General features: G+C 53.1%; 1 protein-coding gene across 1 annotated transcript in view; it reads left to right on the forward strand.

Moving 5' to 3' along the window:
- EP400 (E1A binding protein p400) overlaps window positions 1-19,040 on the forward strand; it is a 92,052-nt gene that overhangs the window by 45,632 nt on the left and 27,380 nt on the right. Inside the window, exons 22-32 of the mRNA XM_007462795.1 lie at window positions 798-1,040; window positions 2,918-3,082; window positions 4,390-4,545; window positions 6,163-6,257; window positions 6,758-7,029; window positions 11,530-11,732; window positions 11,820-11,989; window positions 13,454-13,650; window positions 15,334-15,445; window positions 15,599-15,742; window positions 18,768-18,908. Coding sequence (XP_007462857.1) covers window positions 798-1,040; window positions 2,918-3,082; window positions 4,390-4,545; window positions 6,163-6,257; window positions 6,758-7,029; window positions 11,530-11,732; window positions 11,820-11,989; window positions 13,454-13,650; window positions 15,334-15,445; window positions 15,599-15,742; window positions 18,768-18,908 — 1,898 coding nt within the window. The remainder of the gene's footprint in view (window positions 1-797; window positions 1,041-2,917; window positions 3,083-4,389; window positions 4,546-6,162; window positions 6,258-6,757; window positions 7,030-11,529; window positions 11,733-11,819; window positions 11,990-13,453; window positions 13,651-15,333; window positions 15,446-15,598; window positions 15,743-18,767; window positions 18,909-19,040) is intronic.

Genomic DNA, 19,040 nt, shown 5'->3' on the forward strand with positions numbered 1-19,040 from the left:
CTGCGCGCTTCCCTGGCCCGCGGGGCGGTGGCCGCTGCTCTGCGCGAGTGGGCAGTGGGGCCACGTGCCCTGGCTCTGCCGGGGGACCGCGTGTAGTTCTCACGTGAGTTTTACGCTTTTTTTACGTCTTTGAACTGTATACGGCGTCCCATCCTTAGTCGAGTTACTGTCGATGTGGTGGGGAAGATGTACCTTGGCGGAAACGCTCTCTTTTATGTCGGGAAACACATGTCGAAGTCGTTTATGAAGCTTCTGAGGACGCGCCTGCTGTTGTGCTCTGTGCCACCGCGTCAGTGCGAGCTGCTCGTTACTTGAAGAAGGGCAGGGCTAGGTGGCAGGAAAGCTGGTAGGAGTTGTCTTCTAACCCCGGTCCGCGGCGCCCTCCGTGCCAGGTCCCCCTTGTTTTTCTGAGATCTTCGTAAATGCCAGAGCTGCTTGTCGCAAGAGCTCTTCGTGCAGCTGGGGACGCCAGCGCTGCCTGACCTCCGTGCGTGGTTAAGATGTGGTTCTCACCGACACACCCGAAGGGGCCGGCTTGTGACACTCCCGTGTACTCCAGAAATGCACCGTGTCATGGACTGGTGGACTCGAAGCGAAAATATCAATAGTTAACGATGGATAAAAAATTAGATTTCTCTCATCCTGTAGACCCCCCCCCCACACTTTTTAGAGAGGGCGTCTCCTTTGAGAGGCAGTATGAAGTAATGTTTGTTTTATTTCTTTAAAATTCGGGTTTAATACTGCATTTTCTGAAGAACCTCTAACAGCTTTGCACAAACCAACCTTATCGATTGCAGCGCCAGCAACCCCGTTTCAGACCTCTCAGCCCTCCACCGGTGCTCCGAGACACCAGCCTGCCTCGACCTTCAGCACAGCACCTAGCCCAGCCCATCCTGTGAAACTGCGGGCTCAAACCACTGCCCCGGCCTCCACCCCGGGCCCGCCCCAGCCCCAGCCCCAGGCCCCCTCGCACCCGGCCGGGCAGAGCGCGCTGCCTCAGGGGCTGGTGCTCACCTCGCAGGCCCAGGCGCGCCTGCCTAGTAAGTGGCTTCGCCTCTCCTGGGTCTGCCACCTCTTTGTACAAGGACATTGCGTTCACACGAGCGGCGTGTGAAGGGCCTTGCTGTCCTCTCCCTTTGTCTCCCCGACTCCGTGTCCGGTGCTGCCTTTCACCACGCTGTCCTTTCCAGCCCTAAATCTGCAGAGGGAGGGCTCCGCTCAGGGCCAGAGTCCAGGGTCTTGTCCTTTCTCTGTCCTTCCTTCTGACCCCATCCGTCAGCTTTGCTCCTCTCCTGTGCTCGTGCTCTGCCTTGGTGGCCGAGGATGGCACTTCTCCTTAGTGAACCACGGGTTTGTCCCGTCAGCCTCCAGGGCCCCTCGGAGAGCAAAGGGCAATAAAACGAAAGCCTTGTGAGCTAGGGTTCGACTTCCTTTTAGTCTCTTGCTTATTTTACCAAATTTAAATCGGGAATGACTGTTGCTCAAGTGAGACATTTTGTGATAACTCACTGAAACATCGCAACCTTCTTACATTTTTTAAATAGAACTTTTTATTGTGACCAGCACGATTAGGGTACTCCTCTGTCCATCCTGCTGTTGGAAGTACCCTGATGGAAACTGTCCTGGGCTATGCCATTTCTCAGATGCCACCTGGAACACTTATATCTGTTGGCACAAGTTGTGTTGAGGCCTTTCTGGAGGGACAGGAGAGAGAGAGAAGTTGTGTCATGAGGAGACACCGGGTTCAGGCTAGTTTTCTCTTGTGATGAGCCTGTCTTCCGTGCCAGCAAATGCAGAGCACTTATCCTGGCTCATTGCCCAGGGCAGGAGAGCCCTTGCATACATTTCGGTCTTTCTTCTCTTTTGCCAGGGGTAGGAGTCCCGGGGGTGTACCCAGGAGCCGCTCTGGGGGGCTCAGGGTCAGGCCGCCTTTCGTGCCTCCACCTCTGGACTGAGGAGGGCTTGTGGGAGAGTCGTCGTTCTGTGCATGGATCTCTGCGTCTCTTTTCCCCTTTTTCCTTCCCGTTTATGGTCCCTGTGGCCAAGATACCCTCGGATGTTTTCCTGGTCTTTTGCTAACTATCCTTTTTATAGCATCACTACTAATTCTGGCCTGAATTTTCATGGGAGGAACATCTAGACTCGAATATCAACCATTGGGTTTAAAACAAAAAAAAGCCTTTAAAGCTATTATTCAATTACAGTTTGAAGGTGGTACCTTTTTGAGTGAGGTGCGTATGACTCCATCTGAGTTCTGCTTTTTTTTGTAAAAAAAAAAGCTTTAAGCAGTGTTAAATCTTCCATTTTTTCACAGTTAAAATTGCAGGCGGAATCCCACAATCTAGTTCAAATTAGTGTGAAACACTGTATCGTAAAGTGTGATGTATTTATGTACTTAAATACATTCCCACGTTTTGAAAAGGTTATGAGTATAATTGAAGCTAGTTCTCTATTTTATATCTGTAGTGATAAAGTCTTGTTTATCTCTGTGAGCTAAATCGGACATGTACTTTCTCACTCTCACATTCTGAAAGGATTCTGAAGTTAAGAGGTTGATATGAGAGTTGCAAAGCGTGTGACCCATACATTTCTGCTACTTCTGATGTTTGCTACTTTTTTATCGCCTGGAAAGAAAAGCAAAATGTTCCTTAAGGGCTTGGTTAATTATATTAATATCTGGTACTCTAAAATTTCTACCAGTTATGATGAAGTTAACCATTAAAATCTGGTGTTAATTTTAATTGTTTTTTCTTTTCTATTAAAATATTTTCTGAAAGTGTTAGAAATACCTAATAAATGTTTCTGTGACACTTCAGTTTGCTACAGACGGTCATTCTCTGTGACAAGTGATCGTCAGTAGAGTGATCGAAAACTCTTCCCAAGAGTTTTCTTTCTCGTCTCCTCTGCGTCTCCGCAGGTGGGGAGGTGGTCAAAATAGCCCAGCTGGCTTCCCTCGCGGGCCCGCCGAGCCGAGTCGCCCAGCCGGAGAGCCCCGTGACGCTTCAGTTCCAGGGCAACAAGTTCACCTTGTCGCATAGCCAGCTGCGGCAGCTGACAGCCGGCCAGCCCCTGCAGCTCCAAGGTAGGGTTCGCTGATGGGCGGTGGCCCACAAAAGCTTTAAGCCGGGGCGTCCCGGCAGCTCCCCCTGCAGCTGTGACCTTGGCCCCCTTAAGCATAGGTGCTTCACCTGTAAATGGCCTTAACGAGTCTCACCTCGTTGGTGTTCAGAGGACTTGGGAGATAACGGGCAAATCTCCTGGTGGCCTGGCCCTTGGCACACGTTAAATAGAGGATAGTCGTTTTTAAATAAAATCTGCCCTTTGAATAAAGTTCCCTGTTCTAAAAATCAAAATAGAAATATTTACTCCTTTCAGATTTCATTGTGAGGTAAATTGTCCTAAGAGTGCCAAAGGTCCAGCAATTTAAGTAGTAGGAGAAATTATTTTCTTTTACGTACAGATTTTAAAACTTCCAGACCAAAGCCCTCCCAAGCCTTTGGCCGAGAGCACTGTGTTCGTGTAGTAACTGCTTCTCGCAGGAAACGAGGGGATGCAGTTTAGTTCATGTTAACCCTCAGTGACTCAGCTGGAGGGTAGGACCCAGAGGGGGGATCCGGCCACCTCCCCAGGCAGCCTCCCCCGACGCGTCGTCGTTCACAGCTCTCATCAGGGCGGAAGGTTCCGTTGTCAGCCAGGTCTGGGGTGCTCTGTGTGGACCCTGGGGACACGCACCTCAGGAGAGCGGAGGCCCCCAGGAAACCCGCCGCAAAGAAACGGGTTCATTTGGTTTTATTCCATATTTCTCTGGTTTTTTGACCAAAGGGGCGAGGTCATCTCTTAAAATTTCTGGTGAACTCTAGTTTCTGTAGAGGACGATTCCAGAGCAAAAGATGCCAGGAGACTTAATCACAGAGAGGTTGAAAATGGCAGGCTCCTGGAACAGTGGCCACAGAGCCACAGCATTTGGGCTAAAAAAACGAGTGTTTTGGTATTTATTTCTTCATCCAGCTTGTCTGGTTGGCAGGCACCCAGTATGTGATCTGGGAGCTGGGACCTTCCAACCCATGACTGGCTCAAGCCTCGAGCAGACGTGACAGATGCTGAGTGGGTACTCGCTGCATTACCCGAAATCAGTCAGGCATCGCAAGGACTAGAGGAGCTTTTCTTGACATTAAGCCAAGTGACTTTGATCCTCGGCATTTTCATTCATTGTGAATGAGATAGTTTCATTTTTCTCCAAGTAACTGAACTTGGCATTCCTCATGGGAGGAAATTTGATTTTGGATTTTCGGTTGATTGCCTTGTTTCTGTACCTTAGGAAGTGGGTGTAGCCTGGGGGTCGAAGGCACACTCGGCTCGTGACTGACCCCCGTGCATGTGTGATTGCAGGCAGCGTCCTCCAGATTGTGTCCGCGCCTGGGCAGTCCTACCTGCGACCTCCAGGCCCCGTGGTGATGCAGACAGTGTCTCAGGCGGGGGCCCTGAACGCCCTGGGAAGCAAGCCCCCGGCCGGCGGCCCAAGCCCCGCGCCCATGACCCCGCCAGGTAGGGTGCTGTGAGCTGGAAGGAGACTTGGTTTTGAAACTTCTTTTCTTCCTTCCTTCCTTCCCCTTTCTTTCTTTCTTTCCTTTCTTCCTTCCTTTCTTTCCTTCTTTTCCTTCTATTTTTCTATAAATTTATTTATCTCTGTTGCAGTGCACGGGCTTCTCGTTGCAGTGGCTCCTCTTTCTGCAGAGCACGGGCTCTAGGCATGTGGGGTCAGTAGTTGTGGCTCGTGGGCTCTAGAGCGCAGGCTTAGTAGTTGTGGCACGTGGACTTAGTTGCTCCGCGGCATGTGGGATCTTCCCGGGCCAGGGCTCGAACCCATGCCCCCTGCATTGGCTGGCGGATTCTCAACCACTGCACCACCAGGGAAGTCCATGAAACTTCTTTCTGACTTTCTTTGCTTCTGAGGCAAGTGGGGAGCGCGGTTAATTTCTGTGATGCCTCAGAACCGGTAGTCCCAGTTGTGGCTGCCTCTGATTTCCATAGATGGCCCGTGTCAGCTTAGTTTCTTTTCTTTCTCTTTTGCTCCCAAAGGTAATGGTCGAACGTAACCACCCTCACTCAGCCTTTAGATGTTTGATTTGGTTTTGCTCTGACAAGAAACTTGGAATCATGAGAAATTTTGCTTGTTAATGTTACAGATACATTTAGGGAACGTGCTAGAAGTTCTTGGACAGGTAACGGAGCAGGGTTTGGACCTGGACCTGTCTGCAGCCAGTGTGCCTCCTTGCCTGTTCCGTAGCCTGCTTCCCGCCAGGGTCCCCTGCTCTCCAGACACCCACACTGCAAACATCGGGCACGGGCACTTGGGTCGGGTTGATGTATGCAAGCGGCAGGGACCTCTTCTCGAGTGGAATCCCTGGTCACTGCCCAGCCCCAGGCCCTGGGTTGTCTGTGGTGCCGTTGGGGTGGGGCCTCTGCACCCCGACCCCACTGGGCTCTGTCAGTGGGTGGGTGCTGGAGGGACCATGAGGCTGGCAGCATTGCCTGGCGGCCGCTCTGCCTCCCAGCCAGGCCATGCAGCTCTACTCGGTTGGTCTGTTCTTCAGGCTTTCTTCTGGCTTCTTGGAACCAGCTGTGCCAGCACCCTCCCCGGAGGGCGCTCAGTCCTGCCCTGTGGGCCCCAGCTTCCCGACCTGACACCAGTCCGGCCGCTGGGTTCTAGTCACCTCGACCCTTCCCTGTCGCTCCCCGCAAGTGGCCCCTTCTCAGTCCTCAGCCGCCTTTTCCGCAGGCCGTTGCGGAGGAGCCTCTGTCAGATGGGCAGTGTGGCGTGGCTGACAGGAGCAGGCCGCGTGGGGCCCAGGCATCTCTCTGTCCCGGGCACGCAGGTCAACGCTGCCGAGATGCCAAGGGCAGTGGGGCGCTGGGCCCACGTGGCTGCTGCTTGGCGCAGTGACGGGAGTGACTGCGGGTCTGAGGTCACGCCGGGCGCTGCCAAAGGAAGGAGGCAGATCGTGGCACTCAGCTCAGACCCTGGCCAGAGAGCGGGAGAGCACTTCACTGGTGGTTGTGAACGGTTGACCCACTCCAGAAACATGCTATTGAAAGCTGACAATGTTCCAGAGAGCGTTGCCGGTAGTTGTGTATGCCAAACCTTCGTTTTTGCCTTTGTAGTGGGTGTGCCCAGCCGAGTGGCAGTCAGTCCCCTGGCCGCAGGAGAACCTGGAGTGGCCTCCAAGCCAGCCTCTCCCGTCGCCGGGCCGACCCAGGTACGGGGCAGCAGACCCCAGCACACGGTGCCAGCGCCACCCCTGCATGCACGGAAGTCGTTCTCAGGAGCTGCTTGTCACTCAGGAGGGTTGTGATACTTAAACGCTTCTGCGAGGCGGCATCAATTTATCTGCTGCTAAAAACACCCTGTCTCTAAGTTAGAGAGATTTGATCTTAAAGACGCTTTTCCTACTAAAAGACATGAAACGAGGCTTTAGGATCGCAAAAACGCCCTTCCACATTTTCTCGTGTCCTACTGGCCTTCCAGGCACTAGAAACGCTCACTGTGCTCAAGAAGAACTTTACACGTTGGCAGAGAAAACGGCGCCCGTTTGCTCTGCTCTCTTTCCTGTCACTGTCTCCCTTGGAGCCAGGCCCCGCACATCTAAGCATGCTCTGCGGCTGGTCACCGTGCGTGAGGGACCCATGGGGCTTGGTGAGGCCGGGAACGGGCCGTGCTGTTTCTCAGTAACCGTTTTCATCTCTGTTTTTGATGAAGGAGGAAAAGACCAGACTTTTGAAAGAGCGGCTGGACCAGATTTACTTTGTCAACGAACGGCGCTGCTCTCGCACCCCGGTCTACGGCAGAGACCTGTTGGGGGTTTGTTCCCTGCCCAGCAGAGGGCAGTTGCCTTGGCTCGGGGCTCCTGATGGAGGTCATGGGAAGGGGGCTGGGCCCGCGAGCCGGTGCACGTCACCCTCGACAACTCACAGGGACCTGATTTTGACGCTGACTCAACGTCAGGAATCCCTCCAGGACGTCATGGACAGGTAAGGTAGCATGCTGTAAGCGTTCTTTACTCAGTCACCGTGTCACACCCAAGCAGCTTTTGTTGTTCTGTGGACGCTCATCTCATTCCTCTAAGTTTCTCCCCGGGCTGTCCCTTGGAGTCTGTCCGAAATCTGTTTCAGAGTCTTCAGCTTTGGGCCCAGATGGCCTCTCCACCCTGTGGGAGCCTGTGTGCCCCTCCCCGCCGGTCAGTTCTGTACCCCACGGGCCTGGGCCTGTGTGCAGAGCACAGCACCGTGCTCGTTCAGGGCTGGGGGCCAGACCATTGTGTTGTAGACCGCTTTCTCCATTTTGCTCTTTTAAAATAATATTTTAGGGACTTCCCTGGTGGCGCAGTGGTTAAGAATCCGCCTGCCAATGCAGGGGACGCGGGTTCGGGCCCTGGCCCTGGTGGCGCAGTGGTTAAGAATCCGCCTGCCAATGCAGGGGACGCGGGTTCGGGCCCTGGTCCGGGAAGATCCCACATGCCACGGAGCTACTGAGCCTGTGCTCTAGAGCCCGCGAGCCACAACTACTGAGCCCGCGTGCCACAACTACTGAAGCCCACGCGCCTAGAGCCCGTGCTCTGCAACAAGAGAAGCCACCGCAATGAGAAGCCTGTGCACCACAACAAAGAGTAGCCCCTGCTTGCCGCAACTAGAGAAAGCCCGCATGCAGCAACGCAGACCCAATGCAGCCAAAAAAAAAGAAAAGAAAAAAAAATTATTATTATTTTAAAATTTATTTATTTATTTATTTTTGGCTTCTCATTTATTTTGGTGTGCAGGCTTCTCAGTGCGGTGGCTTCTCTTGTTGTAGACCATGGGCTCTAGGCGTGCAGGCTTCAGTAGCTGTGGCTCGCGGGCTCTAGAGCACAGGCTCAGTAGTTGTGGCGCATGGGCTTAGTTGTGGCGCACGGGCTTAGTTGTTCCGCGGCATGTGAGATCTTCCCGGACCAGGGCTCGAACCCGTGTCCCTTAGCATTGGCAGGTGGGTTCCTAACCACCGCATCAGCAGGGAAGCCCGATAACAATATTTTATTAAGAAACCACAGGAATGATTTACCGTTGCATGATGAGAAACATGTGTTTAAGAGTCCAGTGGTTAAGATTCCACGCTTCCGCTGCAGGGGACGTGGGTTTGATCCATGGTCGGGGAAGTTTTGCATGCCGCCCAGTAAGGCCAAGAAAAGAGAGCGAGAGAGAAACAGAAGCCCAGACGCTGTTGGGGCCCACCGGCGGTATCAGCCCCTCTCCCCTGCCAGACCCGGGTCATCGTCTCTCTCTGCCCCACGTAGAGTGTCAGGCCCTGCTTGCAGCTTCATTCACTGCTTTGGCCTGATTTTTTTTTTTTTTTTTTTTTTTTTTTTCCCTTGCGTTATGCGGGCCTCTCACTGTTGTGGCCTCTCCCATTTGCGGAGCACAGGCTCCGGACGCGCAGGCCCAGCGGCCACGGCTCACGGGCCCAGCCGCTCCGCGGCCTGTGGGATCCTCCCGAAACGGGGCACGAACCCGCGTCTCCCGCATCGGCAGGCGGACTCTCAAGCACTGCGCCACCAGGGAAGCCCTTGGCCTGATTTTTAGGTTCAGCGTTGAGGGTATTTTCTCTCCCTCCTGTTTTGTTTGCCCTGGCTCAGCTTTCAGGGTGTGTCCTCTTTAGGCCTCTCAGATCAGGAACAGCAATAATGGAAACGATGGAACTGGGCGCGGCCTCCGCGAGGAGCTCTTCCCTGCTTCTCTGTGTAGGGAGGTTGCCGCCCTCCGCGCACTTGTCTTGCTTCGGATGCTGACTTGTCTGTCTTTTCTTCCTTTTCCTCTGACGTTACGGATGACTTTTTAAGACAGAGGCTGTTTGTTAGAGCAGTCGCGGGTTCACAGCAAAATCGAGGGGAAGGCGCGCAGGGTTCCCGCCTTCCCCCAGCTGCCCCCACCGTCAGCGCCCCGTGCCGGAGTAGCGCACTCGTTACAGCCCACGCGCCTCCGGTGCTTCATCATCACCGCCCAGGGTCCGCGGTGCACTGGGGGCTTTGCTTTTGGCCTTGGGTATTCTGTGGGCTCGCACAAGTGTGTAATGACACGCACCCGCCATTAGAGGATCCTACAGAGTAGTTTCACTGCCCTGAAACCCCGCTGTGCTCTGCCTATTCATCCCTCTCCCCCAGCCCCGCCCTGAAACCCTGGCAACCACTTGTCTTTTCACTGTCTCCATAGTTTTGCTTTTCCAGAATGTCAGATAGTTGGAACATAGAGTAGGCGCCTTTTCAGATGGCTTCTTTCACGTAGGAACGTGCACTTAAGGTTCCTCCTCCTTGTCTCTTCATGGCTTGATAGCTCATTTCTTTTTAGCCCTGAATAATATTCCATTGTCTGGAAGCACCACAGTTTGTTTATTTATTTATTTATTTTTTGCGGTACGCGGGCCTCTCACTGTTGCGGCCTCTCCCGTTGCGGAGCACAGGCTACGGACGCGCAGGCCCAGCGGCCATGGCTCACGGGTCCAGCCGCTCCGCGGCATGTGGGATCTTCCCCGACCGGGGCACGAACCCGCGTCCCCTGCATCGGCAGGCAGACTCTCAACCACTGCGCCACCAGGGAAAGCCCACCACAGTTTGTTTAAATACGTTCACCTACTGAAGGTTGCTTCTAAGATTTGGCAATTATGAATAAAGCTGCTATAAGCATCCATGTGTAGGTTTTTTTGTGGACATGGTTTTCAGTTCATTTGCGTGAATACCAAGGAGCATGATTACCAGATCATACGGTAAGAGAATGTTTAGTTTTGTTAGAAACTGCCAAACTGCCTTCCAAAGTGGCTGCACCATTCTGCACTCCCACCAGCGCTGATGAGAGTTCCTGTTGCTCCACATCCTCTCCAGCAATTGCTGTTGTCAGTGGTCTGGATTTTGGCTGTTTTAATAGATGTGTAGTGGTATCTCACTGTTTTAATTTGCATTTCCCTGATGGTATGTATGTTGAGTGTCTTTTCATATCCTTATTTGTCATCTGTATACCTTTGGTAACCTGTCTTTTAAGGTCTTTGGCCCATTTTTGAAACAGGTTGTTTTTTTATTGTTGCATTTTAAAGAGTTCTTTGTGTATTTTGGATAACAGTTTTTTTTTTTTTAAATAATATTTATTTATTTAGGCTGCGTTGGGTCTTCATTGCTGGGCGCGGGCTTTCTCTCGTTGCGACGAGCGGGGGCTACTCTGTTGCGGCGCACAGGCTTCTCATTGCGGTGGCTTCTCTTGTTGCAGAGCACAGGCTCTAGGCGCGTGGGCTTCAGTAGTTGTGGCACACGGGCTCAGTAGTTGTGGCTCACAGGCTCTAGAGTGCAGGCTCAGTAGTTGTGGCGCACAGGCTTAGTTGCTCTGCGGCATGTGGGATCTTCCCAGACCAAGGCTCAGGCCTGTGTACCCTGCATTGGCAGGCGGATTCTTAACCACTGTGCCACCAGGGAAGCCTTCTAGCACTATTTGTTGAAAAGACTGTCTTTGCTCCCTTGTGTTACCTTTGTTCCTTTGCCAAAGGTCAATTGACTGTAATTATGAGAATCTCTTTCTGGGCTTTCTGTTCTGTTCCATTGATCTGTTTGCTTGTTCTTTTGCCAGTACTGTGCTGTTGATCACTGTAGCTTTCTGGTAGGTCTTGAAGTCAGGTAGTGCCAGTCCTCCAACTTTTTCTTATTCAGTGTTGTGTTGGCTCTTCCGGTCAGTTGCTTCTCCGTATAAACTTTAGATTCAGTCTGTTGGTATCTACAGAATAGCTGGCTGGGATTGCATTGAGTGTCTAGATCGAGTCGGGAAGAACTGACATCTTGACAGTATTGGATCTTTCTGTCCATGAACATGGAATATTTCTCCATTTATTTAGTGCTTCTTTGATTTCATTGATCAGAGCTTTGGTCATAAGTGCTTTTGTAGTTTGCCTGCAGTTGGTAGCAAGTCATCATGCAAGCCCAGCTTGTGCTGAGTCCCAGAATGAGGGCTTTTCTGGAGCAGGTGGTGTCTGCAGGTTGGGAGGTGGGTGTCAGGTTGGCTGTAATGGCTCATCTGAGTCGTCATGGTGCTGCTCTCTGCGGGGCCCCTCCTCCCAAGTCTGGCTCCCGTTCTGGTGGCACGGTGGCTGTAGCAGCTTCAGGGCTCACATCCGCCCCCAGACCGTCCAGGAGACAGAGTGCCTGCATTCCGGAATTCCCATCAGAAGATGGCAGGCTGCTTCTGCACCCATCCCTCTGCCCTGGGGGGTGCCCTGCGCTGTTCATTTTGATCTGGGTAGCCCTCACTGGCTGGGACTGGTCGGGACCCGCCCCCGTGGCTGCTGTGATAGTGTGGTCCAGCAGCCCGGTGACTGGAGCTAGGCGCTCTGGCTGCCCTGGTGACTCCCGACTGCCAGGTGGTTCTGCCCTCTTCCTTCTCGAGCCTTCGCTGCCTGAGACAGAGGGCCCACTCGGTGGAGACACCCCGGGTGCGCCACCTGTGACACATGTGCTTTCTGCTTCTCAGGGTGGTGTGCGTGATCCCGCCGGTGGTGGCCGCGCCCCCGTGCTTGTGGGTGGCGAGGCCACCCTCCCGCTACAGCCACAAGATGAGGCTCTTCAGACACTACCTGCGGGAGCACACGGCGCCCTTCGCCCAGCAGCTGCAGCGGGTGACAGCTCTGCGCTCACTGCGGTTTCCCGAGCTGAGACTGGTCCAGTTTGACTCAGGTACGAGACATCCCGTCTGTACTGCCGACTGTGTCGGATTTACTTGCTTTGGATTATGAGATGCTCTTGATGTCACTCATTTCATAGGAAAGCTGGAAGCGTTGGCTATCTTACTTCAGAAGTTGAAATCTGAAGGACGTCGAGTGCTGATTTTATCGCAGATGGTTCTCATGTTAGACATTTTAGAAATGTTCTTGAACTTCCATTATCTCACCTATGTAAGAATTGACGAAAACGCCAACAGTGAGCAACGGCAGGTAGGAAAGAGATCATTTCTTTTGTTATCGTTGATGACTCATTTGGGTTAACTTTGATCGCCAGTTTCTAACCTAGTTTCTCAGAGCTGTGCAAACTCAGTGTTGTCATGCTTTCTAAACAAGGGGAAGAACTTCTTAATGTCTTTGGACTTTAGCTCCATCCTTTGATATTTTTTCGTAAGTCCTGTTATTTGGGAAATGCAGTCGGCTAGATGTCTCAGAATCAAAATTGGTGACCTGCAGTCCTTACAAGGAGGAGATGGGTGTCCTTCGGGAGGCAGCCACAAGAAAACAGGAAGTTCTGCAGACTGATCTACAGTTAAAGAATTACAGGTTAAAATAAGATGCCCGTTCTTTACCTGTCAGGTTAGCTAAGGGTAGCTTGATTCCATCAGGCACAGTGAGAGCAGCTTTCTCGTGCGCTGCTGGTGGGGCGCAAATTAGCACAGCTTTCTAGAAGGCGAACTGACAGTGTGGCTTGTGAGCCTGGAAAAGGGTATGCGCCTGACCTGCTAATTCTGCATCTAGGACTCTCTCCTTTAGCAGCACTCAAAGGTGCATATGCACAGTTGTTGATGGTGGAAATGTTTGTGATAAGCCCCAGTTGGGAGCAAAGTCCCAGTCCAGGAGTAGGAGAGTGGGTCAGTAGTGGTCTGCGTGCCACAGGGCTTGGCCCTGTCCCGAGTGTCCCACAGCGTGAACTAGGAAGCCATCTTCAATGGCGTTTCAGAACAGGTTTTAGTATCAAGGCAAAGCATTCCCGAGTGCAGGCAAGCTGCTGGCCTGTATATCGCGTTACCCACTTCACGCCGTCCAGCACAGGCAGCCCTCCCCATGCTGAGAAGGCCTGGAAGGAGGTACACCGCGGTCTTAGTAACAAGTTCTGTCCGGAGTGATGTAACAAATTATATAGAGAATTTCTTGAAGGAAGAGGGCAGGTCACACCTGCTAAGGTCTGTTTGGGCGCTGAAGTCATTGCAGGAGAGAAGTTGTGGGAATGAGGCCATTTCGCCTGGCGGCCCTGCGGGAGTGGGGAGGCCGGCGGCTGCTCCCTCGGCCTTACTCCAGGGGCTTTTGCTGTAAAGCGCCTGGCATTGCCGGAGGGTACATGAACGAGCACGCATCCCTCCCCAGGGAGACTGCTGTCCTGTGGGGCCCACTCGTGGAGCTGACAGCACAGGTCGGGTGGGGTCGGACACTTTCCTTTCTGTACCTGCCGACTGGTGATGCTTAAACAGGGTAGAGGTGTCGGCAACCAGTAAGCGAGAAGATGCCGCATATGCCCGGAAGAGCCACGATAAAATGCTAAAGTCTGGTGTAATTGGAGCACAGACCTCGCGTCAAAAGAAACACAAACCGAACAGTTTTGTTACGGAATAATTTCTAACTGATAAGTACCAGAACACGTCAGAGGTTTCCTGTTGTTTGGCAGGGGTGCTAACTCGGGGTTTCATTTCGCCTCAGGACCTGATGAGGAGTTTCAACCGGGACCGGCGGGTCTTCTGTGCCCTCCTTTCCACACACAGCCGCGCCACGGGCGTGAGCCTGGTGGAGGCGGACGCGGTGGTGTTCTACGACCACGACCTCAACCCGGTGATGGACGCCAAGGCCCAGGAGTGGTGCGACCGGATTGGGCGGCGCAAGGACGTGCACATATACAGGTGAGGCAGGCGGCTGGGCCGGGGGCTGCAGCGTACTGCAGAAGCTTCTCCCACGTTCTGTTTACTTTCCTTCAGGCAGGCTCGTGTTCTGCCGTCCTGTCTGTTCTTTCTTTATACTCAGCATCTGCCTGGGACGTAACTGAGTTTGTTTGCAGCGGGGACTGGGTCGTGCTGCTGAGACATAACTGCTGTCCTTCCGACGTGTACTTGTATTTCTCCTGGAGTCCCTGACCCTTAAGAGGGTGCTTCATGTTCTAGGTTGTTTCAAGTATTTTCAGATATAAATTATCATAACTTAACAGTTAGCAATTTGTAAATTCCCTATTGAAAGCATTTAAATCTTACAAGCGGCCAACCACACGCAGTTGAGGAAAGCAGAGAAGGCTCTGCCATTGTTTCTGAGCTCTGGGAGTGTCGGCTGGAAGAGCACAGCGGCACTCGGCCCCCGCTGGCTGCCCGTCTGGTGCCCGAGTGTGCCAGGCACATGCCGCCCCCCCTTCCCCTGTGCTCCTGCCACCTCTGGGTGGGGTCGGCACCGAGGGTGCGGTCCCTGGCGGCCAGCCTGGGACAGGGACCCTAGCCCACGCCTGTAACCCTCGCCGTTTTCATCAAGACGTCGTCATCCATGCACTGTGTTTAAGTAGCTTTAATTTTTTCCTGATTATAAATGTATTACTTGTTCATTGAAAAGAAAAAGAAAAAAAAAAAAAGGAAAGCACATGGAGAAAATAAGTATCCTGCCCAGACGGCAGTTAGTAGCATTTTGGTGTGTGTCTTTCCAGACATTTCCCTGATTTTTTTAGATGGCTCATGCCAGCAGTCAGTCTTTTTGCATAATCCTGTTTTCTTTTAACAGTATGTTGTGAGTGTATTTCTGTGTTAATAAATATAAATTTGATACATTGTTTATATAAATGGATAATGTTTCATTGTGTAATCCCTTCCTTATCATTGGCCCTTTAGCAAGTTACTCGCTAGAAACGGGGAAAACGTTTTATTCTCAGGAGACACAATCTGTAAACTCTCAGGAAGGACCTTAGCAGTAAAGGTGCTGGGTGTGTAGGATGTAGAGTGTAAGCTCGTGAACGGGCATAAGCTGAGAGATGCCACCAGCGGGAGGACGTGCTCTGTTCTTAGGCAGGAAGACTTGGTTCATAAAATTGTGAAGTTTCCCCAAAGTGATAGTAAAGTTTAACATCATTTTTTAGTGAAAGCGCTGATCACGGGTGTGGGAATGGTTACTGCAGCTTTCCGGGGGCACAAAGCAGGAGCCAGGGGACGCGCATCCTTGGGCTGCAACCACTGGACACGGGTTCATTTGGGGGCGCAGTGCAGAGAGGTGCACAGTGATGCGGGGGCGCCCGCCCGCCACCGTCAGCACTGAAGGAGACGGGGCTCGAGGGTCCGGAGGCCCCCGGGGGCCTTTCCAGGTGGAGGCCGGTGGGGTACATGGATGGCCAGCGTGGGTGGCATGCGGGCCTCTGGGGCCCGCCCTCCTGCCATGTGGGAGGCGGGACAAGCGTGGTCACCTCTGGGCACCACACGAAGGAAGGAAGCAAGCAGTGCAGGGTGCGGCTGACAATTCATGCCACGCAGGTGCTGTTCTGCTGGGTGCTCCAGGCACCATGGCACTCGTGCCGTCCTCGGCTCCTGGGGACTTAGCTGTCGCGTGTGTATTTGTAGGCTCGTGAGTGGCAATTCCATTGAAGAGAAATTGTTGAAAAATGGAACCAAAGATTTGATCCGAGAAGTGGCTGCTCAGGGAAACGACTACTCCATGGCGTTCCTCACGCAGGTACCTTCGTCCACGAGGAGGCCTGGGGCCGGGGGGCGGGGTTGCCACACAGTGACGGGAACCGGGCGGGTTTAACGGTTGAGGGCGGTGGCCATTGGCGGTCTTCCGCGCGTGTGGAGGTCTCAAGCTCAGTGGTACTCATTTTTGTGTCAGCGGACGATCCAGGAGCTGTTTGAGGTTTATCCACCCATGGATGACACTGGCTTCCCAGTGAAAGCCGAGGAGTTCGTCGTCCTTTCTCAGGAACCTTCTGTCACAGAAACCATCGCACCCAAAATTGCCAGACCTTTCATAGAGGTGAGGGTGGCCGGCGCCGGCCTGGCAGCGTCGGGTCCAGGGCTTTGGGTCTGTCCTCCGTTCCTGTGGCACTGCTGCCGCCCCCTCCCCAGGCTCCAGTCGCTCGAGCCTGACCTGTCAGCCCCTCCCTGCCTGCTTTTGGTTTGGGGGATTTTAGTTGTAAAAAGAGGTGAAAGATGCGCGAGAGAGCGGTGTGGGCCTCGCGTGCCTGCTGCCCACCCTGCCACCGTCGCCGTTTTCACGCATGCTTCTCGGGCCACCCCTCGCCGTCCTGTGTGACTTTGTGCCCCAACCCCTCGGCCCTGCTGTGTCAGCACCTCTGTCACAGCGTTGCTGGGGAGGATGCCCCGCTGTGCAGGGAGCCCCGGCGTGAGTGTGAGATACACGTCCCACTCTGAGAACAGAACCAAAAAGAATAGCAGCTGTCTCACTCAGCCTTCCTGCGTTGGTTACCCGCTGAGATGATAATGCCTTGGATTCTAACTGAAATCTTGCCATCTGCGTTTCCGTCCTGGACACTTGAGATCGCAGACTGCGTGCTTGGCTCGCGTGCTGCTGCTTTGGGGCAGTGCTGCTGTGCAGACCTGGCACACACTTGCCTGTCAGGCCCCTCGCTTCCCTCCCTGAGACCCTGCTCCCATCCTGCCTCCTGGGGGCCTTTGACTGCAGGACACCTCCTCTCCTGTGTTTGAAACTTGACTGTCCAGTGATTGAGAAGTAATAAATGCATGTGGTAAAAAACCTTCAAGAATTTATAATGAAAAGTAAGTGTCCTGCACCAGGCCCTCACTTCCCTCTCAGAGACAACCACTGGCAGCTGTCTTTCACATTTTCTTCCAGGAGTTGTCTGTGTATAATGTCACTTGCACAGAAGTACCTTACAGCTGTTCCGGTATTGGGAGGGACAGATAGATGTACTGTTTTCTTTTAAAAATCGGTGATACATGCCTCAGGTTTTAAAAAACAAAACAACAAAAAAAAGGTCAAACAGCATGACCTAAACCTCATAACAGAAATGATTGTAGAAACCTCATAACAGAAATGATAGTAGGGAAACAGTAGGTTACCTGTCCTGGAGGTGACCACTCAACCATTGTTGAAAGTCTTATGGGGTGTACCTGGTGGTGCAGTGTCCAAGAACTCTCCTGCCAGTGTCGGGGACTCGGGTTCCAGCCCTGGTCTGGGAGGATCCCATGTGCCGCGGAGCAGCTGAGCCTGTGCGCCGCAACTACTGAGCCCACGTGCCACTAAAGCCTGTGAGCCACAACTGCTGAGCCCACGTGCTGCAACTACTGAAGCCCGCGCACCTAGAGCCCGTGCTCTGCAACAAGAGGAGCCACTGCAGTGAGAAGCCTGCGCACCACAACGAAGAGTAGCCCCCGCTCGCTGCAACTAGAGAAAGCCCGTGCGCAGCAACGAAGACCCAACGCAGCCAAAAAATAAATAAATGATAAATAAATTTTAGAAGTATATATCTTACGTGGATCCTGGAAGAAACATGTGAGGCCTGAAGGCATGTGTGTTTGAGGAATGTGAGTGTGTTCCACACCCTTGCTGTTGTTTCTCAGTGCATCTCTGAGATGATGGCACAGTGTGGTGTTTCAGCACACAGATTCTTTGAAACGTTCTGGCTGAACATCTTACTGTGAGTTGGGCACTGTTGTAGGCAGAAGGGGTATAGCGTTGAAAGAACCCTCGTCCTCCACAAAGCTTCTGTTCTAGTGACAGGAGAGAAGACACACCATCACCCTGCGGAGATGGTGTGCCATGCGGTGTCCAGGAGGAGTGTTAGGGGTGGAGGGGCAGCACCTCCGGGTCCGGACAGTAGGGGTCAGGTATGGCTGGGGGACGAGGGTGATGGAGACGGGCTGCCCGCGGACATGTGGGTTAGGACCATCACCTGGCTCTATGCTGACACTGGACTGGGGGCCATTTCAGAGGTACAGGCGTGGGGAACAGTGTGGGCACATCTCTGGTTGAATTGCGGTTTGCTCTTGGCTGGTGAGCTTTGTGTTCATTGGCAGCGTGGATACTTTTTTATGAAGTGCTCGTTCGCGTCCTTTTCCTATTTTTTTTTTAAACGGGATTTTCTTTTTCTTAGTGGCTTGTTGGCTTGTTTCTGTATTTTGGATGCGAGGCTTTTGTGGGATACATGTAAAATGTCTTCTTCCAACCTGTGGTTTGCCTTTTTTAATGCTGTCTTTCAGCAAGCAGCAATTCTTGGTCCTAATGCCACCCAGCAGACCATCTTTATCACATGGTTGGTGCTTTTGCGTTCTAAGAGAGGTTCTTCTTTATTTTCTTCTATGTGTTTCAGTGTTTTGTTCTTCATACTTAGACGTACGGTCTGTCTGGAAATACTTTCTGGGCATCGTGTGAGGAAGGGTTACATTTTAAACTTTGCAGATGTTGCCCAATTGCCCTGGAAAGAGGTACCAGTTCTTAACTGACATCCTCTCAGCTGCATGGTCCCCCCAGCCCCGGCCCCGATGTGAGCATGTGTGTCTGCATTTGCCAGCCCCTGGCTGTCGGGTGTCGGGAGAGGCACATGCAGCATCTGCTAGTCTAATGGGCGTTTCTTGAACTGTGGTGACACTGACCCTTACGTGTCTGTCGCCGTCTGCAGCACGTTTTCTGGGGGCTTGGTTTCTGTCTTCACCACAGACCACGGCCTGTATCTCGTGCACCACGAAGAATTGTTCTCATGGTCAGGACCGGGGCAGGGTGGTGGGTGGCGGGTGTGAGATGCAGCCAGACGCCCCATCCTGCTCGGTTCTCTGAGTCTGGGGGCCGGGCTGTGCGTGTCAGCCTGTGTGCCTGTGGCTCTTCTCGAGGGCGTGCCCGTTTTCCCTGTGCCCGCGGCGCCGTCGTTTCAGGCGTGCGAGGGGGGCCGAGGAGAGCAGGCGTCACCATGGGAGGCTTGGTGTACAGTGTGGACACGTAGTCAGCTGTGCGGGCTGTACCCGTCAATTGAAGTGTTGAAAGCGCATCTGAGTCCCGTCCACTAAGGGCGCACTTCCCGCAGGCCCTCAGGAGCATCGAGTGTCTGGAGGAGGACGCACACGAGCCGGCAGAGGAGTTGGCGCCCGGGTCTCGGCGCCCCGACGGTTCCCGGTGGGGCGAGGAGCCCTCGCCCCTGGAGGAGTTAGCGGACTTCATGGGACAGGTTTGGCGTTTTCTGCTTTGTTTGCTTCTTGGCACCTGAATACCTTAAACGTGCGACCCTCTGGGAGGTGTTTCCTGTTCATCTTGACCAAGGACAGTCGCCGTTTTGATTCAGGTGTTGGGGGGGGGGGGG

Source organism: Lipotes vexillifer, unplaced genomic scaffold (assembly GCF_000442215.2).
Source record: "Lipotes vexillifer unplaced genomic scaffold, Lipotes_vexillifer_v1.1 scaffold1545, whole genome shotgun sequence".
Taxonomy (NCBI): domain Eukaryota; kingdom Metazoa; phylum Chordata; class Mammalia; order Artiodactyla; family Lipotidae; genus Lipotes; species Lipotes vexillifer.